At 50.7% G+C, this 27,852-nt stretch overlaps 1 protein-coding gene, 1 long non-coding RNA gene and 1 pseudogene across 4 annotated transcripts in view; 2 read left to right on the top strand and 1 right to left on the bottom strand.

Moving 5' to 3' along the window:
• Positions 1-31: 31 nt before the first annotated feature.
• On the top strand, positions 32-6,251 carry LOC122693385. Its single transcript, XR_006340893.1, has 3 exons — positions 32-319; positions 1,475-1,550; positions 4,166-6,251. It is a non-coding gene; the product is annotated as an uncharacterized LOC122693385 (long non-coding RNA).
• A 2,271-nt stretch (positions 6,252-8,522) lies between these two features.
• Positions 8,523-10,645, bottom strand: LOC122693193 (annotated as a pseudogene).
• Positions 10,646-16,652: 6,007 nt separating this feature from the next.
• TBX4 (T-box transcription factor 4) overlaps positions 16,653-27,852 on the top strand; it is a 30,816-nt gene continuing 19,616 nt past the window's right edge. For 2 of the 3 annotated variants that reach the window (XM_043900883.1, XM_043900881.1), the window contains exons 1-3: positions 17,458-17,592; positions 21,404-21,619; positions 22,412-22,506. In XM_043900883.1, the coding sequence (XP_043756818.1) occupies positions 21,407-21,619; positions 22,412-22,506 (308 nt within the window). In that variant the 5' untranslated portion in view covers positions 17,458-17,592; positions 21,404-21,406. Of the gene's footprint in view, positions 16,746-17,457; positions 17,593-21,403; positions 21,620-22,411; positions 22,507-27,852 lie in introns of those variants that run through there. The other variant, XM_043900882.1, reaches the window with a different exon arrangement.

Below are 27,852 nucleotides of genomic sequence, written 5' to 3'. Positions count from 1 at the left end.
GGGACAGGACACTGCTGAGTGAGCCGCAAAAACAGGGCCGCCCTACTACAAGGCATTATTTGGCCTCAAATGTCAACAGTGTGAGGTTGAGAAACGTTGGTCTAGACTGCATGTGCAGTCTAGGGGGCTGCACGTGCGGACCCCAGGGTGTCCGTCCTGCACGGGTGTTTCCTCCTGACTTTGGTCCTGTCTTTGACTGGTGGAGTCCGAGGGAGAGGCTGGGGGCCCCCCAGCGCTCCACAGCTTCCTCTTGTGTTGGCAGAAGCAAGAAGACCACCGCCTCTGAGGAGGTGGTCAAGCCGAGCACAGCAAGCGACAGGTAAGATCTTGGGTCAGCATCTCCCATCACAGAAGAGGGTCCAGGGCAGAGATCCCCCTGCAGCCAGGGAGCAGGCAGGGGCCCTGGGTTCTGAGGGAGACGCTTGGCTTCTAGCGCTGCCTGACTCTGCGTCTGGCTGGTTCCCTTACCCTCTGTGCCTCGGTTTCCTCAGTCCCTCCTCTGGGCATCGGTTCCTGCCCTTGCCCCCCTCACAGGGTCTTGTAGTGGGAGGTATTGCAGACAGTGGTGACCGAGGTGGTGGCAGGGGGGAGGAGGGTAACTCTGGGCAGAGGATGGAGGGTGCAAGCCACCCGCTGGGCTGTGCTGGGGCAGCAGTGGGAAGGATGGGGAGCGACCGGCATCATGGTGCGGGCGGCTGGCAGTCTTTCCTCCATGGACTCTGCTGTCTTGCAGCTTTCAGACCAGGAGTGGTGACGGGGGCAGGGGGTGGGGGCTTTGCAGGAGCCCTGCGGGAAACCGGAAGTGTGCCCAAGCCACTTGTGCTGTAGGAAGTTACCAGGCAGAGAGGAGCCGGTAGACGGGCTCCAGGTAGCTGGCCCAAAGCAGACTCAACAACCACATGGCCTTGGAAACGATGAACATATATCCACAGCTGCTGCTTTGAGTCCTTGAATTTTTAGTTGCTTGTGAAGTGGTATTGCAATCTTTAGATGCCTTTAAGCTTTTCTGTACATCTTTTCAAAGAGTGTTAAATCTACATATTAATTTCTAATTTTTATAGATAATTATTTCTTCTCTATGTTGTATATATTAGCAAACATTTGAAATAACTGCCGTGTCCAACAATAAAGTACTTATTTATCAAAGCAAAATTAGTATATAACCACAAGGATTTGTGGGAAAAACTAGATGTTCACACACACACACACACACACACACACACACACAGAGGCATGAAAAGATACCATAGCCAAGATTACTGATTAAGAAAAATTAGAAAAGTTTTGTAAGCAGGGCAAAATCTATCCAAACTCCAAAATTTCTTAAAACGGGTGTGTGTGTTTAGAGGAGACAGTAGTGTCTAATGATCATACTGGCTGCCCAGAAGTTAGAAACAGACCCTTATTCACCAGCAGTGTGACTCTTCTGCTGTGAGTCATCTTCTCCCCATTTTATTTTTTTCATTCATGGAAGGTGGATGATAATGGTCGGATGTCAAAGGGACCCAGGAGCCAGCTGAAAGAGCTCCCAATGGCCAAAATGCAACAAGGTGAGTGACAAAATAAATAACAGAGTGTTGGATCATAACCCAAAGTACCACATGAATGTCGGAGAGGTTATACTGATATAACTAAGAGATTGAATAAATAAATAAATTGAGGAGAATGGAGAAATCTACTGTGAAGAATTTCAAATAACGGGATGTAATGCCCCTCCCTCCAAGAGGGGAGCAGAACGCCCCACTCCTAAAATGTGGGCTGAGCCAGTGCCTGCCTTCTTCCCGACAAAAGCAGAGAATGTCACAGTTGAAACCTGACAAACACTACCTCACCCAAGTGATCAAGGTCAGTATCATTAGTGATAAATCATCTGGGTAACACGTCCCTCTGATAGGGTGTGATGAGAAGGGCGCTTCACCTCTAAGGGTCTCCTCACTTAAACCCACAACCCTAGTCTAATCACGAGAAACACATGAGACAAACCCCAATCAAGGGGCAGAATCCACATGACTGACCAGCGGTGGCATGAGTTTTAAAGAACCCTGCCTGCCAATGCAGGAGATGTTAAGAGATGCAGGTTTGATCCCTGGATTGGGAAGGTCCCTTGGAGGAGGGCATGGCAACCCACTCCAGTACTCTTGCCTGGAGAATCCCACGGACAGAGGAGCCTGGAGGGCCACAGTCCATGGGGTCGCAAGAGTCAGACACGACTGAAGCGACTCAGCACGCACAGTCTTTAAACCTGCCAGGCTGTCAAGCACTGGGAAAGCTGGACTGTCTCAGCCAAGAGGAGCCTCAGGAGAGATGATGACTAAATGTGAGGTGATATGCCGGATGGGATCCCGGAGCAGAAAAAGGACAGGAAGCAAAAACTAAGGAAATCTGAATCAAGTAGGGTAGTCTTTATTTGGTTAACAATGTATACTATTCACTCACTAGTTGGGACAGATATACCATATTCATGTGGCGTAAGATGTTAACAGTAGGGGAGACTGGAGGTGAGCTATCTGGGATGTCCATCTTTGCAACTTTGTTTTTCTGACCTTGCTGGGTGACTTGCAGGATCTCAGGTTCCTGACCAGGGATTGAAGCCGGGTCACAGCAGTGAAAGCCTGGAATCCTAGCCACTAGGCCACCGGGGAACTCCTATTGCAACTCTTCTATAAATCTATTCTGAAATAAAAGTTTATTTTAAAAAGTGGATAACAGTGTCTACATTATGTTGATGTACCCACTTAGGGAATTCATAGTTTACATTTACTTAATGTAATGAGCTAATGGAGGTGTGTGCGTGCATGCTTGGTAGCTCAGTCTTGTCTGACTCTTTGCGACCCCATGGACTGTAGCCCGCCAGGCTCCTCTGTCCATGGAATTTTTCAGGCAAGAATACTGGAGCAGATAGCCATTTCCTCCTCCAGGGAATCTTTCCAACCCAAGGATCGAATCCTCGTCTCTTGCGTTTCCTGTATTGGCAGCAAATTCTTTACCACTAGCGCCACCTGGGAAGCCAGTGTCAAGGATTTAATACATGGGCATATGATAAGTGTTTAAAGCTAGCTACTGTTTATCATTATTGTTCTTATTTCTATTTTTGTAATAAAAATAGCAAATAAAATATAGAAAATAAAGCAAAAAATAGCAAATAAAAATACAAATAAAAATATTTGTAATAAAAATATAATTTTTCTCATTATAGAAAAATTTACAGATGAGTCAAAGGAAAACATAACCCACAAAAGAACAAAGTAGAATACCCACAACCCTACCTTCCCTGGGGCAACTACTGGTCACACCTTCCCATGTACTCCTGCTGAGATGTAACAAATTTTTTCTAAAACTTGGATCACACCACTCATACAATTTGGTAACTGGTCATGATTAAGTAACATTTCTGTTGTTCCGACTCTTTGCTGTTACAAGTAGCCAAGAGCACAAGTAATGAACTAAATATTAATTGGAAAGGGGATAAAACCCTGAAAACATTAAAAAAAAAAAAAAAAACCCAGACACCAATGCTTGTATATAGGAACAAAAGGCACTCAATGGTTCATCAAAATGACCCTCATCTGAAAAGCTGATGACTGACTTTTCTAGGTCTATTTCATTAAAATTTAATACATTAAAAAATAATTCTAAGAAAGAAGTGAAGGGAATATGGTAGACTGTTGACAGTGGTTAACTCTTCTGTTCCCTCTGCAGCCTGCTGTGACTGGCAGATTTCCTATAAGGCAGATATTTGACTCTAAAGCAGCAGCAAGGGACCATGAGTGATTGGATCTAGTCTTTTTCAGTCAAGTGCTATCCTGCCTAAATCACTGGGTTCACTGATTTTCTTTCAAGTAAATCTATTTACTATGTAGTGTTCTAAATGCTTTCCCAATATTTAATGATCTGATGACATAAATGGGTATTATTTTGCTCATTTTATGGCTTCCTTGGTGGTTCAGACAGTAAAGAATCCACCTGCAATGCAGGAGACCCAGGTTTGATCTCTGGGTTGAGAAGATCCCCTGGAGAAGGGAATGGCAACCCACTCTAGTATTCTTGCCTGGAAAATTCCAGGGACAGAGGACCCTGGCGGGCTACAGTCCATGGGGCTGCAAAGAGACACAAGTGAGAGACTAACGTTTTTACTTTCTTTCTTTTTTATTTGCTCATTTTACAGATGAGGAAACTGAGGCCCAGCGAGGCTAAGTTACCCAAGGTAATACCCAAGGCTCCAAACTCTTGACCGCTGCACCCAGGATGCCCCCAGAGCACCTCTGGCCAAATTGCAGAAGCCAACAGCCTGTCCCGTGCTGGCAGAGAGGCGACAACGGCACTAGGCCTGGCTTCCAGGGTCTGGCTTCTAGAAGCCATCGGACTCCAGAAGTCTGCACAGGCCACTTCCTGTTTGTGTGACTTTGGGAAGATCTCTTTACTTTCCTGAGCCTCAGTTTCCTTATTTATAAAAAGGGCATGATGATCCCACTTCCTCTGTTTCTACTCCTCAGGGCTATTGCCGGCTCAGGCATGGAAACTGTCAAGCGTGCACATAGGCAGGAAGTGGAGGAGGGAAGGGGTGCAGAGTGAACAAGATGCAGGGAGGCAGCGTGCGGGCCATCGTGAGAGAGCTGTGTTCAGGGGACTTTGGGGTCTGAGGAGCGGGGTGGGGTGGGGATTCAGAGTTAGTCTTGGAGGCTTTACTGTCAGCTGGCTGAACTGGGATGGTAGCCACAGTGAGGTGGGAGGGCGGGCTGTGAAGGAGAGGCCGCCGCAGGGATCCAGGACCACAGCAGGCTGTCTCCAGCTTCTCAGCTGAGCCCTAGGCTCCTCGGTGAGTCTGAGAAAGAGTTCCCCAGGACAGGCCCTCCGGGTAGGAAAGGGGTCCAGTGGGGTGTAGGGACTTACTGGCAAATTTTTGTCAATGTCCACAAGAGGGAAGGATGATACAGGAGGCACGCATTGAATTGCTCTTTCCAGAAGCCCCCAGGAAATCAGAATACCAGCTTCTCATTTGATGGGCCCCCCCCACCCCAATTCACCGCAGCCAGCTCATCTGAGCCTCCAACAGTCAGGAGGGAGGTCGACTCTTCTCTCCCCTACACTCCATCTGCTCTTTCTAACATCCTCAGTCATTTATTCTCCTCTGTGACACTCTTGTCAGTATTTTACACTATACTGACCTCTTCCTTGCTCCAAAAAAGTTCTTTTTCTGCCAGGACTGCACTCCTTCTTGGCCAACCCTTTAACCGATTTTGTAATAGGAGAGAAAGGGGCAGGGCACAACTTTGGAAAGACTGATATGGCCCAAAGACACAACATAAACCAATTAGAATCAAACGGGACCAAGTTGGCAGACAAGACCAGGCCTTGATCCTCAATCAGCAAGTGAAATGACACACCCAGAGACGCCATGCCAGTTCCAAGGCACTGTTAAAGGACCAAGGAGTGGGCGGTGGCCCAAATCCTGGAAATCTCCGCCCCTTCCCCAAAATAGTTGGAATAATCCTCTCACTCATTAGCATATGAAATTACCCAGCCTACTAACCGAACCAAATTTTGGGCCACACTCGTTCTCTGCGATGGTCCACACTGTGTCTGTGGAGTGTGGTTCTCACTGTATCTGAATAAATCCACATCTTACCTATCACTTTGTCTCTCGCTGAATTCTTTCTGCAATGAGACATCAAGAACCCAAGCTTCATTAGGTCCTGAAAGCAGGTACTGTGGGTTTTGGCTGGGTTTGAGTCCCAGCCACGTGGGTTCAAGTCCCAAGCAGGGTTTTGGCTGTGTTCAAGTCCCAGCTAGTTTCCTATCTTCTTTTCCACACCCTCCAGATTCTCTTCTTGGTCTCCTTCTTTCCTTTTCTTTCTTTTTGCTTTGAAAGAATTCTCCTTGAGTGGTCTTCTCAGCTACAGTGTGAATCCCCACCATGCACTGATGGGTTCTGAGTCTTCAACCCCCCGTCCTTCCAACTACAGTCCTGGCACAACTAAAACTAAACTCATCTCTGCCCCCACCCACTGCCTCTTCAGTCTCAATGTCATCACAACCAGATAGGGTTCTGCTTTTGGAGTTGTTGAAATGAACCTGGCTGGCTTAAGCAGAGAGAGGGGATTTATTGGAAGGGTGAAGCGACTCATCAGCTCGAAGGAAAGGCTCAAAATCTAGGCTCAGAAGTGACGAAAGTTGGAGCAGCTACAGGGAGCTGAGCAGTGGGTGCAGGTGAATGGCTCCCTCAGGGCACAAAGACTGGAGAATGGAGAATAAGAACGCTACCTACCATGCTGCCAAGGGCAAAGCGGGGTGGGGAGGGATGGATTGGGAGCTATCAGTATTTCATATAGAATGGATAAAGAACAAGGTCCTACTGCATATCACAAGGAACTATATTGAATATCTTGTGAGAAACCATAATGGAAAAGACTATGAAAAATACACACAGACACACACACACACACACACACAGGCTTCCCCAGTGACTCACTGGTAAAGAACCCACCTGCAATGCAGGAGGTGCAAGAGACGCGAGTTCAATCTCTGGGTCAGGAAGGATTAAAAACTGCCCTGTGGCTCAGTGGTAAAGAATTTACAGGAGATCCCTGGTCTGGGAAGATCCCCTGGAGAAGGAAATGGCAACCCACTCCAGTATTCTTGCCTGGAAAATCCCCTGAACAGAGGAGCCTGGCAGGCTACAGTTCATTGGGTTGTAAAGAGCCAGACAGGACTGAGCAATCGAGCACACATGCATGCATACACACCATGTAACTGAATCATTTTGCTATACAGTAGAAATAAACACAACATTGTAAGACAACTGTACTTCAATAAAATAAAAGAAGAATGTTACCCACCAGGTAGTATTTGTTGAATTTTATTATTATTATTATTATTATCATTTTGGGCCATGCCACACAGCATATGGGATCTTAGTTCCTAGACCAGGGATCAAACTCACGCTCTATACAGTGGAAGGGCAGAGCATTAACCACTGGACTACCAGGGAAGTCCGTTTGTTGAATCTTAAATGAACTGTACCGGTAAGGAAGCTGAGGCCCAAAGAGGATGATTCAGTTCCTTTGCCTCTGTTTTCTCTGCCTTGATGCTCAAGATTAGAATTCTAGGAAGAGGGTATCTAATGTCTTGGCTGGGGATGGGCAGAACTCCTTCACTGAAACTGTTCTCATCCCACTCTACCTAATGACAATGATTCTTTCCTCTACAATGAAACTGGGGTTCTGAACCTGAAAAAGGAGAGTCAACTGTTTGGATACAAAATCACAAATGTCTATCGTATTCCTACCCAGAGACATCCTAAACTCTAGCCTCTTTCCTATACCACATCTTCTAGACATCTTTTGAATAATTTCCCTGCCTTCATAACTGGTATCCTTGTTACCATTCCTCACCCCTAAATCTACCCACCTTACCAGCAATCACCTTCAAAAACACAAATCTGATCAGTCCAGTTCTGTTTCCTGCTAAAAACCCTTCATGTCTACCCATTGCCCTTCAATAAAGTTTTTTGCTGTTGTTTTTGCTTGGGTTTTGGTTTGGGTTTGGGGGAGGGAGTTGTGGGGTTTTTCTGGTCCAATTCAACTTTTATTACCTTCATCATATACAAGGTGTGTAGACAATAGCTTTTTTTTTTTTTTTTGACAATAGCTTTTTATCAGCTAACTGTATCGAAAAGATAAACACGGTAATAATTTATGTGATCCAAAATGGGTGAAGGCAAAAGACAAGCTTCCTCTCAATAAGAAAAGTTTCAAACCTAGGAAAAGGACAACAATACTGATTTTTTAAATTGTATTTACTTAGAGGAATTGATGGTCAACAAAATTGCTGCAATATTTTGTTTTTGCAGTTATAGAGTGGTATTCAGTAGCAGAACAACAATTATTTTGTATTAATATAAACTTTATCAAAAACAACTGAAGATGAAAAGACTTCCATCCTCATATATAATTAATTTGTGTGGTGCACCAACAAGAGCCTATTTTATTTCTTAGTACTTTTTATTTTTTCCTTATTTATTATTGGCCATAAGACATGTGGAATCTTAGTTCCTTGACCAGGGGTTGAAACTGTGCTCCCTGCAGTGGGAGGTGCAGTCTTAGCCACTGGACCACCAGGGAAGCCCAAAAAGAACCTACTTTAAATTTCCATGCCAATTTATAACCCTCACACTGTATCAGGTTAGCAGCCATTGAAAATACCACCAGGACAGAGCTAGCTAAAGACACATTTGGTAGTGTAACTAATAGGGAAAAAAAAGACACGGTACAGTGTAAAAACAAATCTTACACAGCCTTACATTTCAGTTGTTTCTTAAAAAGGAGTTGTGTATGAGGGAGTTAACTGCTTTATGCTGCTTTGTCACTCAGCTGTGTCCGACTCTTTGCGACCCCATGGACTGTAGCCTGCCAGGTTCCTCTGTCCATGGGATTCTCCAGGCAAGAATACTGGAATGGGATACCATTTCCTTCTCCATAAATGCTTTAACGGCAAGAAAAAAAAAAAACTTCAATAGAACCAATTTATTCATCATCATCTTCTTCCTCTTTCTCCTCCTCCCCCTTTTAATCTTCTTTTTCTTGTTTGTTTTTTTTTTTTTCAGCCTTGATGACTCTCTTTTTTGCTATGTCAGCTTCCTTTGGCTCAGTAGACACTAATATCCTGTCCATATTTTCCCTTCAGCCTTCTTTTTATAAGGCTGCTTGCTTGTCATCTGCTGCAGTTATTCCTCATCTCTCCCAGGTTCTCTGCAACATCACCAATGGATAGGCCCAGATGCTCTCCTTTGAATTTGGGGTCAAACTCAGAATAAAATAAGAAAAAGGCTGAAGGAAGCCTCTTGGGTACCCTTGACCTTTTTTTTCTGTTTGTTTCCCCTTTAAGAGAGACACAGGTTTTCATGTCTCTTTCACAATGGCCCTTGTCTGCCTTTGCCACGTCTTCAAATTTTTCTTTCTCCTTATAGACATGGTCTATTGAAAACTCCAAGAAACTGACTAAAGCATCTGGGTGTTTCTTCTTGTGCTTTTCTTCTTTTTTTTTAAGATTTTTTTTTTCTGTGAACCATTTTTAATGTCTTTATTGAATTTGTTACAACATTAGTTCTGTTTTATCTTTTGATTTTTTTGGCCATGAGTCATGTGGGATCATAGCTCCCCAACCAGGGATCAAACCTTGCATTGGAAAACGAATGGTCCTTAACCACTGGACTGCAAGGGACTTCCCTTCTTGTGCAATTTGGCAAGTCTGCACAAAGAATGCATATGATGACAATTTGCCTCTCAGTTTCTTAGGCTCTCCTTGCTCATGTTTAATTATTTTTCCTCAGCGAGGCTGAGTCACTCAGTACCTGTTGAGCTCTCATTTGCGCTGTCTCTGAGGAGCTCAATGTCCTGCAATTGTTACCTAGATAGAGTAATTAACAGGGTTTACAAGGCCGTTCCCAGACTGTACCTTTCTACAAAGCTTCATTTTCTACCACTGCAGTTACGCTGCTCCTCAAACATGCCCTCTGTACCTTTGTATTGTGCGTGCTTAATCACTCCATTGTGTCTGACTCTTTGAGACCCCATGGACTGTGGCCCGCCAGGGATTTCCCAGGCAAGAATACTGGAGTGGGTTGCCATTTCCTTCACCAGGGGATCTTCCCAATCCTGGGACTGAAGCAGCGTCTCCTATGTCTCCTGCACTGCAGGTGGATTCTTTACCGACTGAGCCATCAGGAAAGCCCCTGAACCTTTATATTGCTTTGGCCAAAACGTTTGTTAGGGGTTTTCATAAGATGGTTAGGAAAAACACAAACAAACTTTTTGGCCAACCCAATACTTGCCCTTCCGCTCTCCTGGGACTTCCTTTTCACATCCTCTATCTCTCAGGATCCTACACATATTCATCTTTCAAAGATGGACTCAGATGTCATCTCCTCATGGAAACTTGTGGAAGGATGTGAGTTAGTTATCCCCTCTTTTGTACTCTCTTCGCATTTAACATGGAAATAGATCACAGCCCTGAGCCCCATTTATTACTGGGCATTTGTTTACAAGTCTGTCTCTCCCACTAGAGTGGGTGGGAGTCATGCACCTAGAACAAGTGACCAACCTGATGGAAATACATTTGGAGGGAAATATGACAAATCAGATTGTGTTTTTCATAGTCTGGGCAGTTGCTAAAGACTGCCCCCGGCAAAAGGCTGATAACCACCTACTTAGTCCCCTTGCTCTTGGGAAAATAGGGTTTAGGGAGAGTTAAGTTAAAGAAGAGGAAAGTCTTCTTGTTCCTGGGTTCTTATAGACAAAAAAGTGAGGTGACTCAGAACGTGTGGATTTGGCCTTTGGAGGCTTTTTAAAAAGAAGAGAGGCTTTATCAGAAGCAAGCAAGAATTCCTCTTGGAAGTGGCCAAATGGCTAAGCTGACCCCTGAAGAGGTTGCCTCTTGAGGAGGCCTACAAGGAGCAGAGGAACCAGCCAGAAGGCTCCAGTGTCTCCAACCATGTACCCAAGGAGCTCAAGGATGTTTGGGGGAGGAAGCCCTTGCTAATTAAGCCTCTACCCTTGAGCGAATGTGAGGCTAATAAGGCGGCCCCATTCCAGGGCACCTCCACACCAAACCAGCCGGTCTGCCTGTTTATTGCCCGTATGGAGATCATTAATGCCTCCTGACACTGGGGTCACTCCTGGGGTCAATCCCTGAGCCCGTTCTGCAAAACAAGGGGAAATGAACTTCCCAGCACATGTGGCTCAGGCTTGGTGGGGAGGGGGGACTCCCGTCACCCCACACCTCCGCTCTGGGAGAGATCAGCACCCCAGGCTGTTGGATCCCCAACACAATCCCTTCCGCCCAGGTTGGGCCCTTGAGAGAGTGGTTGTGGGAAGGGCAAAAGGGAGGCCCTGGTCTGGGCTGGGACAACCCCCACCGAGGCGATCCCAAACGACAGACGGACACTAATCCCCTGGCGACGGGCAGGGGTGGTGTCTGGGAGCTGCAGCTGCAGCTCGACAGGGGCCAGGCTCCAGCCGCAGGTGGAGGGAAGGCGCAGGCCCACGGCCACGTGGGCGCGAGCTGCAGACTCGGCCCCACCTCCCCGCTTCCACCGCAGTGATTGGGCCCCTTACCCCTCCGGAGTCCAAGATGGCGGACGGGGGCGGGGCTCCTGGCCAAGCGAAGCTGCGATTGGTGAGGCGCTGGCCTTTGGACCTGAAAGACGGCCTCAGTAGCCAGTCAGGGAACTCCTGGCGGGGTTGGTGGGTGCTCAGCCGCTTTTACCTCACACTTGGGCATTCATGGCCTCACCAGTCTGTCTTTCAGAGCCTGGAAGGGGCCAAGGTGGGAACCAGGAACCCCTAGATGATCCTCTAGGCAGGCCCTTTCCCGTCTGGGGCCTCTTCCTCGGTAATGACCAGAACTGGGAATCAGCCCCTACCGGCCCCGGGAAGAAGTCGAGAAAGCCCCCAACTAGCTTGGAGGAAATCAATAGGATTATGAGGTTAATACCAGAGCAGGCTGAGTGACAGTTACCAAATAAATGATCCCAGGAGGACATGGCTGAGGTTAAATGAGGCCCAATAAATAAAGGAACGTGTTCAAAGGGGAAACTTCAGAAAATGCAGGGACGTGGGGGTCGGGCCTCTGGACGCCTTCCTGCCCTTCCCTTCGAGGGTTTGTTGATTTCTAGCGGAGCTACGGTCTGGGGCGCTGCCTCCCAGGAACGCACAGGTCGGGGTCTGTGCCCTGTTCAGTGCCAGTGTTGGCATGGCTCCTGAGCGCAGGGCTCCTTGGACAGCTCCATCCACCCAGCCTCGACTGAGGGAATGGAAACTCTTACTATGGAGGTCTGACCGGTTAACAGCCCCAGCGTGCCTCTGACTGCTTAGACCCAAGAAAATGGACCGAGTGCAGCAAGAGGGGTGAAAAAAGCTCGTGAGCACTTTTATCTGTGTGAAATCACTTCATCCTTTCTACTACTCTATGAGGTGGCAGTTATTATTCAATTCATTTTACAGATGAGGAAACAGAGGCTTAAAGGAGATCACGCTCCAGGTCCCTCTGTCAACAGCCTGTTGAGGACATGAGTTCAGGTTTTTTAAACTTCAAATTTCAAGGGCTGTCTGATAGCCTAAATACTCTCTTATTCTTGAATTCTGATTTGTTTCAGTCCCTTGTTCAGAAAAATCCTTGAGGACCCAAATTAAAAGCTGGTTTTGGATAATCTGTGCTTAGGAAGGATGGAAGGGAGAAAGAGAAGGAAAGAAGGGGCAGAGGGGTGGAAAAATTAAATAATTTCTCTGAGTTAGATTTTTAAAAAAAATCTAACACAACCATAGCACAGATATACTTTCCTCAGACAGACTGTAAAATAAATGTGTGTTTCAGGGAAGTCTTACCAGGGGAAATGGAAAGAAGTGGCAGTTCAGGAGCATGTAGTGTAAGGGGGAAGAAATTTGTTGGTTTTCTGCAGTGAATCCACCTACTGTTAAGGACTCTGGAACAGGAGATCCAGGTTGCAAAACTCAGATCTGATGATTCATTCTTTTTCTCTGTAGTTCCTCCAGTGAGAGTTTTAGGAGGAATCTGCCTGTATTATTGGTGAACCACTGCCTCTGTCCTCAGTCCTGAGGCGGCTCAGAGCAGCCTATCTCACCCAGGTCCAGAATCCAGCCAGTCCAGTCCCCAGTTCCTTCTAACTGGAAGTTTCCTTATTCTCTTTGTGGGAGAAGGCCTGGGAGGCCAGGGTGAGAGGTCAGGTGTGCAGGCCCGTGCCTGTGGTAAGAGGGGAAGCACCTGCAGCAGCAGCTGCCACCCACTACCCAGTCTCCTTGTTCCATCCTCCAACTTCCAGAGTGAGCTCAAGCTCCTGCCCCCACAGTTGTCCTGAGTTTGATAATCCCAGTGGGATGTTGGCTCGGGAATCTGGAACCAAAAGTTGGGGCTACTGGGTAACAAGAAAGCCACAGGGGACAGGTAAATTCCCTGCTGCCTCACCCATTCTTTTTTCTCTTACTAAGGATCCCAGGCCTTAGATCATAGCACACACAGAAGAAGGAGTGGCTGGGAAGAAGTGTGGAGGGATTTTGTTTCCTGGATTGGAATGAGAAGGTATGTGCATATACACAACAACAGATAAAGACACTAAAATGTGTATCTTTCATTATGGAACACCCAAGGACTCACTCAGCACTGAGCTGGGACCTTTGCATATATCTCAGGAGTAAGACTGTAAGTAATAGAGAGTCAGACTAACAATGATGTAAAGAAATAGAGTTTATTTTTTCTCACATTACAAGAGCAGGTTTCCCTGCTCAGTGATGGCATCGGGAACCCAGGCTCTTTCTTTTTGCTCTGATATCCTTAGCACATTGGCCTTCATCCTTTTTGCCTCAAGGTCTCTAGAGCGTGAGAACTCCAAGGATCTCATCCACAGGCGAAAAGAAGACTGTCTTCCTTTTTTTATCAACAAAGCAAAAAATTCCCCACACCCTATCTCCCCTCCAGTCTTTCCCTTGGGCCTCACTGGCCAACATTGGGTCACATGACCACTCCCAGCTCTGAAAGAGACTAGGAGAGCAGGAAATAGGATTTCCATGATTGGCACAGAGCAGTGGTTCTCAACCTTGGCTCTACTCTCAGAGATTCTGACTCAGTTGGTCTGGGGTGGGGCTTGAAGTTGGTATTATTAAATGCTCCCGAACCTAGGATTTTCTAAAAAATTGTAATTGCTTTTCACTACTGTATGGTGCCATTTCAAGTAATCATCTTCAACCAAACCCACCCTAGGCTCTGAACAAGCCACCTTATGGTATTGACTAGGATTCTCCAGATTCTCCTGTAGCCCCTGCTCCCTTTGGGACTGATCATATAGGTGATGAATTAGTACGTTTTTAGGTTGGTTGTTTGTGAATTTGCAGTTAGTAACTGGTTAGCTAAGCAGCTGGCTAACTAATAGAATGCTTAGTTGGCCTTTCCTCTTGTTTATGTGTCTGGCACATAGTAGGTACTTGATAAATATTTCTTTGGGTGGATGGATCCATAAAATGGAGATTAAAAATAGAGTTAATACAGCATCAAATGAGAAAGTAGCTATGGAACCATTTTGTAAATGAAAAGACAGTGTACAGATATAAGAATAAACATTTATATGAGAATCTATTAATACTTTAATGTTTAGGGCCAAGGTAAAGTTTTCCCCCCATTCTTCACCAAGGAAATAGTGTTTCCACATTTCTGAAATGGAGAACTATCATTTTGCCCTGTTGGTAGTAAGCCAGAATTTTCTCTCAGTTATAGCAACATCACTTAGTGATGGCATATATTCTTTCTCCTTTTTCCTCAACCCTACTTTGCCCTTCTACTTGTATTATTATTAGCTTATTTTGGTTATAAATCACCTCAAGACTTTTTGAGAAAGAGGTGGGGTAAAATATATTTTAAAAATACTTGGGAACTAACCTTTATTGTCTACTTACTACATGCAAGGCATTTATATGTACTGACTTACCCAAATCTCACAATTTGCTAGTATGTTGGTGTGCACGTGCATGCTCAAACGCTCAGCTATGTCTGATTCTTTGCAGCCCCAAGGACTATAGCCTACAGGATCCTCTGTCCATGGAATTTTCCAGGCAAGAATACTGGAATGGGTTGCCATTTTCTACTCCAGGGGATCCTCCCAACCCAGGGATTGAACCCGGGTCTCCTGTCTCTTGCAATGGCAGGTAGATTCTTTACGACTGTGCCAGTTGGTGTGATTATCCCCTTTTTATGTAGGTGTCAAGGGACTTGTTCAAGGTCATACAGCTGCTAAATAGTGAGCCAGGACTCAGAGCCAGATTTCAAAACCTTGGACAGCCTGACACCAAACCTGAGACTCTTCCTCTAAGTAACCCAAGGTTGTGTTACTTAGATACTCGGTTATGATCGACTTAGCTCAGCTAGTTGAGGAGAGTGTTTGTACTTTGAACTCCTCACATCTGTCCTGGGGGCGGCGGGGGGGATTGGTCTTTTTCTCTTCTCCACAGGCCATTTATCAGCAAATACTATACTTCATAAATTGTAAACTATTCTATTACTCTATGTACCACTAAGAAAAATAAAACTGCTACTTAAACTATGACACACCATTGATGTTAAGATGCATCCTAATTTAAGATATGTCAAAATGTGAAAAAATGTGTTTCTTAGAATCAACAAAATAATATATTCCATTCTAGTAATGGAGAATTTGCACATATAACCTCTCTCCTTTTCTTCCTCAATTGCTGACTGATTTGCCCCTTCCTTTTAGTCACCAAAACCTAGCCTGTCTCTTCCATATCACATTTCTCCACATCATCATGAACTGGCCAATTTTAATTTAGGTTATCTCTCATGAGTCTCCAGAAAGCCTTGAACTCCTAGGAAGTTTCCACTCTATAGCTTCTCTAAAGAGCTACATTAGATGGTCTCATTATGAACTTCCTCCATGACTGTCAGGAAACTCTTTCCAGGGTCTGGCCTACCTCTGGTCTTCCAGTGGTACCTGGTGATTGACTGCCCTCCCTGTTCACCATGCCACACAGGAGTTGCTTGGTTAGTCCAGATGCTATTTACCTGCCAGGATTTCCCTCCATGCTGTTGGAGAGGACATGGGAGGGAGCTTGGGCACAGAAGCTGAGGAACGTCATCCAGTTCTCCCTAACACAGGAAACACGACTCCCCAGGCATCTCCTGAAACACCAGGGCCTTCCCTGTCTCTACTTCAGGAGGAGGCACAATTAGGGGAGGATTAAGCTTCTGCACCTCTCTCAGACCTTTCTTTCCCTTCCTGGTTTAGGACTCCCTGACCAGGGCCTGCTCCAAGAGAGGAGTCATGAAGGGAAGTTGGGGCATCAGGCTCTGGTACTGTGGCGGGGAGACGGGGATTCTTGGGCATTGGGCCCGCGGTGGAGCAGCATCACAGGCTCCTGACAACGGCAGCTGGCGTTTCTTGAGTTGGTATTCTCCTTCCCGCTTTGTGTGCAGGGGGGTGGGGAAAGCCTTGATGCCCCGCTCACTATCTCCTAGCATTATAAAAGGGACGGAGCCATCCAGCAAAGGATTTTCCCTGTCCTGTTCGAACCCATGAATCTGCTTTTGAGGTCAGAATCTGGAAAGGAACAGAGGCTGATTGGAGAGCGCGCTGGAACACCAGCGCGGATACAGCCCATGCTGAGAACTGAGGGGCTTATCTGGGAATTCTAGTGACCAAGGACTCCCGGGCCTTTGCACATGGTGGGCAGGCTGGGCATGGGCTGAGGTCCACATGAGACTGCCTGCCCGTGCAGCTGCAGGGGCCTGCGGGGAGGCACAGACAGACACGGAGACGTGGAGATAAGTGAGACAGAGGCCGGGCAGGGAGGTCTAGGCGGCGGAGGGGCACTCACTTCCGAGACCCAGAGGCCGGCTGGCTCGGTGCGAAGCCGTCTGGGCTTCTTAGACTGGAGCAGGCTTTGGGCTTCCTCTTCAGCCCTCCGGGATCTCGGGGAGCTGCTGGCAGAGTCCTGGCCCTAGGCCGCAGTTTCCCCAAGAGGCTCTGCCAAGCGCTGGCACCTCGGAGCCTGGGCCTGGGCTTCGATTCAGGCCGGCGCCGCACCTCCTCGCCGCCGCCGCCGCCGCCGCTGCAGACCCGGGCCACGGGGCCTCCTCCCCGCCTGGGCGGAGGGCCTGCCCTCACCCGTGACCCCCGCGGCCGACTGCAGCGCCCGCTGCCCGGTGGCCCGGACGAGCGCGGGCCGGTGAGCAGCGGGGTCTGTCCCAGACGAGGCCGGGGCCTGGCCGTCGCGACAGGGCCCGGGGCCCGACCGCAGGCGCGAGCGCGGGCCGGAGCGCGGAGGTGTGAGAATGTGTGGCGGGCATGGTCGGGAGCCGCCGTGCGGGCCGGCGGGGCGCGGGTGCGCGGCGGGCACGGCCCCGGGAGCGGGCTCGGACCGCGGCGCGTGCGGGCGGGCGGGCCCCGCGGCCCGCGGCTCCGCGGAGGGCGGCCGTCTGGAAGCGAGCCCCGGCCCCGCCGACCCCGGCGTGCGGCGTCCCGGGATGCGGGACGCGCCGCCGCTCCGGGCCGGCCAGCCGTCCCGCTTGTCGAGCCTCGGGTGGGAGCCGCGCGGCGGAGCCGCTCGCCCTCTCTTCCTGCCCCCTCTAATCTAAACCATGCGGGGCTCCCAATCCCGCCCGGGCCGGCCGGCGGGGCCCGAGGGCCGCGGAGAGGGCAGCGGGCCGCGCGCTGGGGGAGCCGGCAGCCAGCTCGAAGCTCGGGGTCCCGGGGCCGCGGAGCCCGGAGACCCCGGAGCCCCCTCCCCGGGGGGCGGCGGGCGCGGACTGATTGACAGCGGCGACGTCAGCGCGGGGAGGGGGGCGGCCCCGGAGGGAGGGAGGAGGGGAGGGAGCTGAGGCCCCGAAGTGCAGCCTCGGAGATCAAGGGCCCGCTCCAGAACCGGGATGCGTCCGGCCCCGAGGGCGCGGCGGGCAGCGGGACCCTGACCCAGCGGCCCCGAGTCGGAGTCCTGGCTGACCCAGGCTCCTCGGACCCGGGCTTGCAGTGGACCCCGGGCCGCGGGCACCAGCGCTTGCGGCAGAGCAGTTAGGGTGAGTGAGGGTCCCAGCGTGGGTGGGGGTGAGCAGGGTGTGCGGGACAGGGGCCACCCGAAACCAGGGTGAGGCTGCAAGGTGGAGGAGGATGAGCTGGAAAGGGGACGAGTAACGGGACCGGGGTAAGAACCTCGGGGGCGGTCAAGGCGGCAAGAGGGCGGCGCGAAGTGTTTTCCGATCTGGCTGCCGCCTCGGCCCGACTCCCAGCGGTCGTGGCTCAAGACCTCCTCTCCTCCGAGCAGCCGCGTGAATTGGGTCCAAGGACCCAAGAGCATAGGGAGGACAGTGCCAGCGCCAAAGGAACAAGGTTAGGATGAGACAAGCAGAGCGGTGGTCTTGAAATTGGTCTTTGCAGAAGAAGGAAGGCCAAGAATGAGGGCCCGGTACTTGGCGAATATCGATGTGGAAATGTGTGTGATGAGAACACTGGACTTTAGAGCCTTTGATGCAACAGGGTCGTCAAAATTAAAGCAAGGAGCATCATATATAAATAATGATCCATGATCAAGAATTACCAAAATATAAGCCATTACCCAAAAAGCAGGGCTAAACGGCATAACTAATAGAGTACTCCGGACTTTAAAACAACAATAAAATAATAGTCATTCTCAAAACGAAGTGAAAACTGTAACCCCAAATTTGAAAGAATCATAGACAAAGTGATGGAACAATGTGAGAAGCATGTTAAAATCAATAGCAATAGAATAAGAAAGAGCAATAGTGTCAAAATGATAAAACCGTAGGAAAAAGGTGAACAATGAAAATACTAATAAGGGAAATACTAATATTAGTATTGACAGAATACTATAATTTATTATTGATACTATAGTGAATTATTAAAATAAATGTTAACCAAAATCTTAAGAGCAATAGTACTATAAATAGACAGCAACAAGAATTGCTGGAGTAATATGACAATTTATGACCAAGGTTTTAATAGTCCCAACAACATTATAAATAATGATAGAGTAATAAGAAGTAGTGTACCAATGTGATGAAAAATAATCAGAGTATTAAGAGCTACAGCAATATGACAAATTATGACAAAGTAACAAGAAGTAATGATGTGATGAAAAATAACTAGCGAATTAAGATCCATAACATTACAAATAATGACAAAGTAATGAGATATTGCAACAATGTGATGAAGAATACCTGGAGTATTATGAACAATCCTAACAAAACAAATAACGGTAAAATAACAAAAAGTATTATATGACTGTGAAGAAAATTAATGTGAATATTGAGAACAATAATATTATGTTATGGTAAATAAATTATCGAAACTGACCAAGAACAGAGGCTGAGGAACCAGCCACGGAAACATTTTAGGGATACAGAGTAAAAATGATGATAGATTAACATGACCTACTGGAAGACTGTATTTAATGATTGCCTAGGTATTAGTAGAATACTAATAGAATTACTAACATGCCAGGAGGCCCTAGGATGATGTGACAGGAAAGCCATAACAACATATTTGATAATGACGAATTAACAAATCAAACCAGTACTTTAACCATACAATATTAAAAATAAAAAGCACTAATAACTTGTATGTGATAGGATAGTTTTAATGTTATTGAACTGGCCAGAATACTACTCTGATAATAAAGATAATTAAAATGCTTTATATAGTATAAACTATTAACAATTCCCCGGCACAAGAAAAGTATCACCAGTAATCTAGAAATGGAAAGAAAAATGCTATCCTTCTTAGAAAACGAGACAGCTGAAAGTGACGGACCCGAGGGCACGGAGCGCGGAGCCGGCCGGCCGCGCCCGCCGAGGGCTCTAGGAGCAGGGCGAGCGCCGGCCGCGGCCCTCGGCTGGTGCCGAACCTGCTGGTACCGGCGTCCCAGCGCGCCGGGGCTCGGGGTCCCAGCGGACCGGACCTCGGGTCTGCTCGCGCCGGGCGGGAAGACAAGGAAACGAGCGGGAGCTCCAGGGAAGGCGAATCGTCGGGATGTCGGGATGTGGCTGCGTGGCTGAGAGACAAGGAAGAGGCGAACCTCGAGTTGGGGAAGCAGAGCCCCGCGCAGCACTCGCCCCTCGTCGGGACTGGAGCTCAGTGACCGCGGGCCGCGGATGTGCTCCGCACGGGGCAGGACCCAGAGCGCGGCGCAAGTCGCGGGGCGTCGCGTGACAAGTGCCGCGCAGGGACCTAGCGGCCCGGAGAGCATCGCACTGGGCGGCCCCTCCCGGCCCCGCCGGCCGCCACAGTTGGACCAGCCGACCCCGAGGCCCATCCAGGCTGACCCCAGATATAATCGGAACCAACGCCTAGGGTCAGAGCTCATAACCACCCTCCTTGTGGTTGTGCGGTGTCCCCTTGCGTGAGGTCTCCTGGGTTTCCAGGCTCGGTCCTGGAACCCGCCTGTGGCCCAAGGATCGTGCTGGCGTTGGTTATGCCCCGCGAGCCCGTCTCCTCCGTGCCTGTGGCTCAAGGACCCGCAGGGCTGTCAGCCTTATCTTTATGGGCTTTTCCCAGCCCCAACTGGCCCCGGCCCCTTTTTATCTCCTCGGTTGCACTTGGCTTGTTTACTTTGTGAGGCCCTGGGAGCCGATGTCTAGGCCTGGGATGGGGAGGCCAGTGGATGAGAGGCCTGGGCCGTGGAATGCCCAGAGAGATCCTGGGGAGGACAGAAAAGAAGGTAGGAGGAGAAAGGGGGAACATTTGGTCACAAAAGAGGCAGCTGGACATTTAGAAAGCCTCCCTAGAGCTTGCCCAGATCCAGATGAAGGGAGAAGAGCTAGAAGGTAGAAAGGAGAAGCAGAGATAATGCAGGGTTGCACCCACGATGGAGGCAGGACAGGCAGGTCCTTGCAGGCTGGGCTCTCATCCTGACATCCAGGGACCAGCTTCCAGAAGGGAGCAGGCTCAGAAGCAAGAGGGTGAATAGTTCTAGTCGCCTGAGGAAGGGGCAGGACTAGGCTGTGCTGGTGAACTGGGCCCACCCAGCTGGCCTGGTCCTTAGCTGGGAGGGGTCTGGGTCCTTTCCCCAAAGCAGAGCCCTTTGTAACTAAAAATGTGAGTGACTGAGCCAGCCAGTGTGCACGTGAGGGCAAGGCTGGAGTGCCCCTGGCTGAGTTCAGGGCCTGAATCAGAGCGACCCTAGGAAAATGTGGCTCCTTGGGTGACTTGCCAGCTGCGTCCGGGTGTGAGTCTGTGTGTGCATGCGTGGGTGCTGCACAGGTGGCGAGGGGAGCAGGACCATGCAGGAGGGAAACCCTTAGGTTCAGGAATCATCTACCTGGCTGCTCTCTGAGTGGGTTAGGGAAGGGGAGTGAGCCAGGGCCTGAGAGGCCGGTCAACTGGGAGGCCGTATCTGCTGGTGTGGAGCCCGGGAACCTGGGCCCTACCCTCCTGGCCTGACTCTCCTCTCCTCCGGCTCAGAAATGGTCCTGGCTGCCCTGGGCCAAGAGGGAGCCTGGACCCCAGTAATGAAGGATCAGCCCGAAAAAGAACCAGGCTTCAGGCTCCATTGGAGCCCAACAGGAGGAGGGACTGGGGTGCAGCTGGGGCCATGCCGAGAGGGCGGTCCTTCCCCCAGACCTACTCAACGCACAGCCCCACACCCAGGGGCAGGCAGGACCTTGAACCGCGCACAAACCCTCACAGGTCCAGACCCGGAGGGAGAAGGAAAGGGTCCTGCCCTCGCGTATTCTCCCTCTTCCAGCTCAGGAAGGGGCGGGGTCCACGTGCGCCGGGGCCGAAACCCCCCCGCCCCCGGCCAAGCTCCAGAGGGCTGCGGGGTCCCAGGCGAGTTGGACCGGGGCATGTGACTCGTGTGTGCTGTGCCCACAGGAGATGCTGCAGGATAAGGGCCTGTCGGAGAGCGAGGAGGCCTTCCGGGCCCCGGGAGCCGCGCTCGGCGAGGCCAGCGCCGCCAGCGCCGCCAACGCTGCCAACGCCCCGGAGCCCGCGCTGGCCGCGCCAGGCCTCAGCGGAGCCGCGCTCGCCAGCCCCCCAGGCCCCGGCGCCGACGTCGCCGTCGCCACCGCCGCCACCGCCTCTGAGCAGGTAGGGCCCGGCCGGCCGTCGGGTGGAGGTCGGGCGTCGATCTGTCTGCAGGGCCGCCAGCGTCTGTCCAACCCACCCCACTGCGGGCTCGACTGTCGCACTCCCCCGGGCAGGGCGCCTTCTCTGCCTTTCGTCCTTCCTCCACTTTGCGCCCTCGAGGCTGCTCTGGGACAGGCGACGGAGGGACCCCGCGGCGCAGAGAGCCCGGGAAAAGGGTCCCGCGCCTCGACCTCTAGAGGACGAGAGGCGAAAGCCTTGGGACCAGGCGGGGAGAGTGGCCCCTGGTCCGGTGGCTGCAGGAATCCGTCCAGCTCCGGGGGCCGAGGGGACGGACGTCGCCGTGACCCTGTGCACGCCCTCTGCCTGTGCGGGTCTGCAGGCCGCGTCTGCGGGGGCGCGCTGTCGGCCGGGGGCAGGGGTGCCTCTCCGGGGTCGGTGTGTCTGCCCGCAAGTCTGTGGCCGTGTGGGGTAGAGTGTTTATGTTTGTGTAGGAGTGTGTCTTCCACCCAGGCAAGGTCGGTTTACGTGTCCTCTGTGGGCCCGTCTGTATGCAGCTCCGAAGAAGGAGGGAGATTCACTGATTACATTCACTGATGACATTTACATTTTTAAAAATTCACCCATGGTACAGAACCATTTTGTGAAACGAAATCTGCCAGGACTCCAGGAGCCTGCGCTCCTAGCAGGGTTGGCAGTGTCCTGCTTGGCCCCTTGGGCCTGTGTCCCCCTTTCTGAGGGCTGCGCGTGTAGCCAAGGGCCAGGCCGACACGAGTCCCTCCCTGCCCTCCCTAGACCATCGAGAACATCAAGGTGGGTCTGCATGAGAAGGAGCTGTGGAAGAAGTTCCACGAGGCGGGCACCGAGATGATCATCACCAAGGCCGGCAGGTCAGCGCTGGTTTTCCTTCGGGGTGGGTGACAGACGGGGGCAGTGGGGATCCCCCGGGGCCCTCTTAGCAGCCCCCTCGATCTTCAGCCCAGGGGACAACCACCCAGCCTCCTCCGCCGTTCAGGCCCCAGCTCCTGGTCTGTCAGAGCTTCCGAACCGGCCGCGGGCAGCCGGTAGGGAGGTGCGCCGCCAGGGAGCCGCGGGGACGGGAGGCAGGGGCGGGGCAGTGTTATGCAAATGAAATGCAAATTCGGATCGTGCCGCCGAAGGTCCTAGCTCCAGAACTTCTGGCCCCTGGGGGCGTGGGGGTGGGGGTGCTGTTTTGCCCGCCTCCTTTTGGGGACCTGCTGATTGCTCAGGGTTTCTTTGACTGGGGACTCGGAGATGCCCCTCCACAGGTGGAGGAAGGGGACTGGACCATGTTTTCCTATTTCCCTAAATTTTGTGGGGTGGGGGGGTGGGGGGGTGGGCAGCGTGAACCCCAAGACTCTCATCTCACGGGAGCCGCTCCGCCGTTGCCATCCCCTTCAGCCAAGGAGAAGGCACCTTTCGGCCTTGTGTGTGTGTGTGTGTGTGTTGTTCGGGGAGCGGTCCTCGGGTGGCTGCCAGAGAGGGATGATTTATAAAGTGGAAACATCTTTAAAATGCGCTGGTGTCTGTGGGAGAGACCCGGGAGGAGAGGGAGAGAGGAGAAAGCCGCGGACCCGGGCAGGCTGGAGACATTCGCTGGGGTGGCGCGGCCCGGGTGGGGCTGGAACCGCGAGGAGGGCGGTTATCAGGTGAAGGGGGCTTGCGGCAGACCGAACCTCGAGAAAGTTCAGGTTCAGGAGTCCCTCCCCCTACCCTGCGTCCCCCACCGACTCGCACTCGATTATGGTCCCCGGGGTACAGTTTAGGTATGAAAATGTCCCTTTGTCTGGCCGTGGGCCCCTGGTTGAGTTTTCTGAGGAATAAGATGGTGAAGCATCAGGCGCCAGGAATGGGGAGTCGGACTTGGGGCTTCCGGTTCCGCTCACCTCCTTCCATCTATGCAACCCTCAGGCCAGGTATTTAGGGTCTCTGCTCTCTCCTCATCTCCATCTGTAAAATAATAGGTCTTTGTACAGTTGCGTGTAAAGCCCTAGCACGGCTCCTGGCACATGTAAGCACACGGTAAATGCTAGCGAATACCGTTCATCACCGTTAGAGAAATGTCCCGCATTTACTCAGCGTTTTTCCTCTCCTTTTTAGAGAACTTCCACCGAACCGCTTAGGGAATGATGCGTCAAAAGACATAAAAAGCTGGTGGTTTGTTGTACACAGAGTAGGCGTGCTGGGTCCTTCCAGTCTGCCCATTGACAGGCCTTGCAAATTGTCTTTTGTTTTGCTGGGGATGGGGGTCTGGGCACTTCCCTGCCCTCTTGCCTAAGTCAGGGTGGTGGCATGGCCATCCAGGGCTTCTGTCTATCAGGGGACGGAACAAGATATCAGGGCTTGAGTTTGCTGCACTTGGGACCAGGGACGTGGTGGAGCACTCATTGAGGACAGTGGGGGCCAGGTGTCATGCAGGAGCCCTGCCTTTTCCTAGCTGTGTGCACTTGGGGTAGTCCCCAAATTTCCTGAGGCTCAGAGGTATTTGTTCAAACAGGATGGCGACTATAGACCTACCTGCCATTCTTTCTTTTTCAGTTACTCTGAGACTCAAACCAGGGATATTGTGAGCAGTGCTTGGTAAATTGCTAAGTGGATTATAGGTGTGAATGGGGGAGGTGGCTATTTCTTGTTACTGCTGGGATGTAGGGAAGGAAAGAAGAGAAAGATCCAGAACTTCCATTTTTAGGCTGCAGAAATAACCTTGTCTCTTGAAAATGAATGGCCGGCATGTTCTTTGGGCATGCCTGGCCCCTGCCTTTTTAAACAAAAGGCATTTGTGATTCTCCTCAGTGGGGTTTCCTGCACCTGCATGGGGCCTCCTCCCTCCCTCTTCCAACACACACCCCCCACCCCCCCACATTTCCAGAGGTGACTGGCTTCAGGCAGATATTTGTGCCTGATCCTAATGGAGGCTTAGAGATGGACCTCAGGGAATGATGACAATAATTTTTAAATGGCTGTGATGATGTTGGCCAATTAAGGATCCATCGCAGTCTTTCATTTCTCTGACAGAAAGTTTTCCTTGCACCAGCCTAGTGCTTAGGAAAGTCACTAGCCTCATCCCCTGCCAGCACAGTTCTCACAGAACCCCTGCCTAGCTGCTCACTAACTTCAGAGGCCACTTTCACCGCTCTGACCCCTGTGTCCCCCTCCTCCCCCCTGCCTCCCTCCTGCCCAGGCAGCCTTGGAAGGCAGCTTGCTTTGCTCAGGCTCATGGCTCCTCCGCGTCCTGTCCCGTGCCTCTCCCTGTTTTCTTCTTTGTGCTGTCTACCACCGGCCTTCCTGGGACACTTCTGTTTCTCAGCAGACGGCCTAGATGTTTCTCCTGAACCTTTAATCACAGAGTCCTAGACTGCCTGAGCTGGAGGAGAACCAAGAGAACATAAACCCGACCCCTGAAAAGGGGAGGCATTTGGCACTTGCCCATAGAAGCAGAGTTAGGCAGTTACCAGGTTCTACACAAGCCAAGAAGTGATGCCCCACCCCCCGAACGAAACCCCAACTTTGAGAAATCCCCTTGATTGCTTGTTTATGGGGACCTGCTCAAGGTGGAGTTCTTGTGCTGCCCTAGAGACCCTGGCTGGCTAGGGCCACTACTGCTCTCTGGTTGAAGGAGGGGGGCTGGAGAAAAGGAGCCTGAATGTTCTCAAGCCAGTGTGAGTCCTTAGTTAGGAGCCTCTTGCCTTCAGCCCTCAAAGTGCTGACGGCCAAAGGGAAACAGGGTCTCCTTCATCAGACAGTGACTTTAAGTTCTCCGACAACGCGAGTGGGTGAATAACATGCCAGCCACAGTTCAAGACATCAGATTTCTGAATGCTCAGGAAGCCCTGATGTCGAGTGTCAAATGGGGCCAGAGCGTTCTCTAACCAGTCTCTGTGCCTCTCAGAAGGCTGCACCCAGAGAGTTTATGCCCTTAGCTGCAGACAGCAGAGCCCTCTCTGCCACCTCACATCTCTGCCAAGCTTGATCCATGTGAGAAACTGCCTTTTCTCCCAAACACAGATAAAAGTGAGCTCCACAAAATTTAAATAAAAACCTCCCCAATATGAAAATTTCCTAACCGTCTGACTGCTGTACTCCTAGGTCATGGTTTTGCCACCAGATAAATCTCCACTATCAGCCTTCATAGCCTGTTGAGTTCAATGTTGCTTGTGTTAGTGACAGTGAATTTGTGTTTGAAAAATGAACTACTGATGAGAACTCCTGTTGAACCTGTATTGTTTGTTATTCTGAGGCAAGGATTTGGCCTGGCTTAATCCGGGGCTTCAAAGCCAATTGCCCTCGCTCTGTATACAGAGCGTCAGAGCCCAGTGGCGTGGGTGATAAGAGAAGTAAGGGTTGAAGACACTGGGAAAGTGGGTTGGGGAGAGAGTGCTTTGATCTCTTTCTAAAGTATTTTCTGAAAGCAAAAGTCTATCAGAAGGAAGTGTCTTCAAAAAAAAAAAAAAACTCTCAGAGAACCAACTGGTCTTCCAAAACAGCATCCATTCCACACACCCTCTTTTCTGCCCCCATCTTAGGGAAAATATTTCTGAAAAATGCTTTGAGTGAAGTAGAAAACTCTGTGCATGTGTGTGTGAGTGTGTGTGTGTATGTGTGCAAAGTGGAAATAAATTATATTGCTCTGTCCATTGCTCTCAGAAATCATTTGGCTACAAAAGCTTTGGTCTCAGTATTAGATGGCACCCCCTACCTCCCGCCCCCAAGCTCAGCCTTAGTTGCTGGGCCCCAGCCTATTCCCAACACACCCAGAATTCTTCTTTAAGACCTTCAGACACTAGGGATAGAAAATGGATGGGGTTTTCTGTGGACCCCCTACCCTTTTCCTAAAGCCCTTTCCTTTCAAACCCTGGCCTCTGTATGTGTGTGTACACATCTTTATGATATATACACACATATATAATTTTTAATGTCAATTTTATTGAAGTGGAACATTCCTTCAGAAAAGTGAACAAGTCTTAATTGTACAGCCGTATGGACTTTTACAAACTGAACACACTGGTGTTACCACCACCCAGATAGAGAAGCAGAACATTACTGACCCCCAGAATCCCTCGCCTGCCCTCCCAGTCACCACTTCTCCCCACCTCAAAAGCCCTCTCCAGGTTTCTCACCCCTTGGATTTGATTTTGCACCTACATTTTCAGGGAAGCACACATATTTGCTCCTGGGGTTCCTGAGCCCCAGGACGCTGGGACTGCAGTGGACTTGGAGTTTGGGGTCCCTGCTGATTGGAGAGAATCTGGCCAGTCCCCCAGGTCCTCTCTTCCCTGCTACCCCAGCTCCTTGCAGAATTGATGGGGAGGGAACAGGTCAGCACCTTGAATCTGGCCACCACCCCCTTGGGCCAGGCCGGGGGAACCCCGCAGCTCTCTGAGCCCAGATGAAGCTTGTTGGCCCCTCTCTCAGCATCGTTCGTATTTACTGGTTCAGTGCCAAAATCCAAATGCCCCAGACCCTCGCCCCACGCCCCGAAAGCCTCCAACACCGAGAAACGTCCAAGGAAGCTTGTTTTAGCAGTTCATTCTAAAACCATTTCCGAGTATGGTAGATAAGGCTCCAGGCCCGCACCCTTCCAGAGCCTGTTTCATGATCAGAGGAGAAACCTCCAGGCTTTCATCTCCTCACGGCCTGGCAGGACAGGCGGCTTGTTTATACCCTGGCGGAGCAGTTTCCGCGAGGTCCCCAGAGTGCCCCGAGGGGGCGGGGACCCAGAGCCGGGAGGGGGCGCCAGGCTGCGGAGAAGAGGCCCGCGGTGCACATGCAAGGGGTGCGGAGGGGCACAGGGAGCAGGCAGGCCAGAAGGCTCGCGGGGCACGCCTCTGGGTGCAGGGCTTTCCTGCCAGCTGGGTGCCAGGGCTGAGCGCCACACGGGCTGCGCAGAGTCACGTCTCCCCTCCTTGTGTGTTCACTCCTCCCCCCACAAAGGGGTTGGTTTTTGGGTATCTTTTTTCCATCCTAAATCACAGAAGCAGTTCAGACGGTTTCATCTGTGGTATCATCTGTTGCAACAGAGACGACCTGTACAGTGCAGGGCGAGCTCAGGGCAAGTCGTGGCTCCCAGGCCCGCCAGGCCCCTGTGGCCTGAGTCCTGCCCTCCTGGGGCACACTCTCACGCCCGGCCTCTGGGCTCCAAGCTCAGCCCCTCTGGAACCGAGGGGCAGATGCGGTCAGCTGGGGCAGCAGGCTGGCCGGCTGGTGTGCCTCACCTT

This window comes from Cervus elaphus, chromosome 5 (genome assembly GCF_910594005.1).
Source record: "Cervus elaphus chromosome 5, mCerEla1.1, whole genome shotgun sequence".
NCBI lineage: Eukaryota > Metazoa > Chordata > Mammalia > Artiodactyla > Cervidae > Cervus > Cervus elaphus.
Note: the sequence above shows the minus strand (reverse complement) of the source record. Positions and strands in the feature narration are given on the sequence as shown.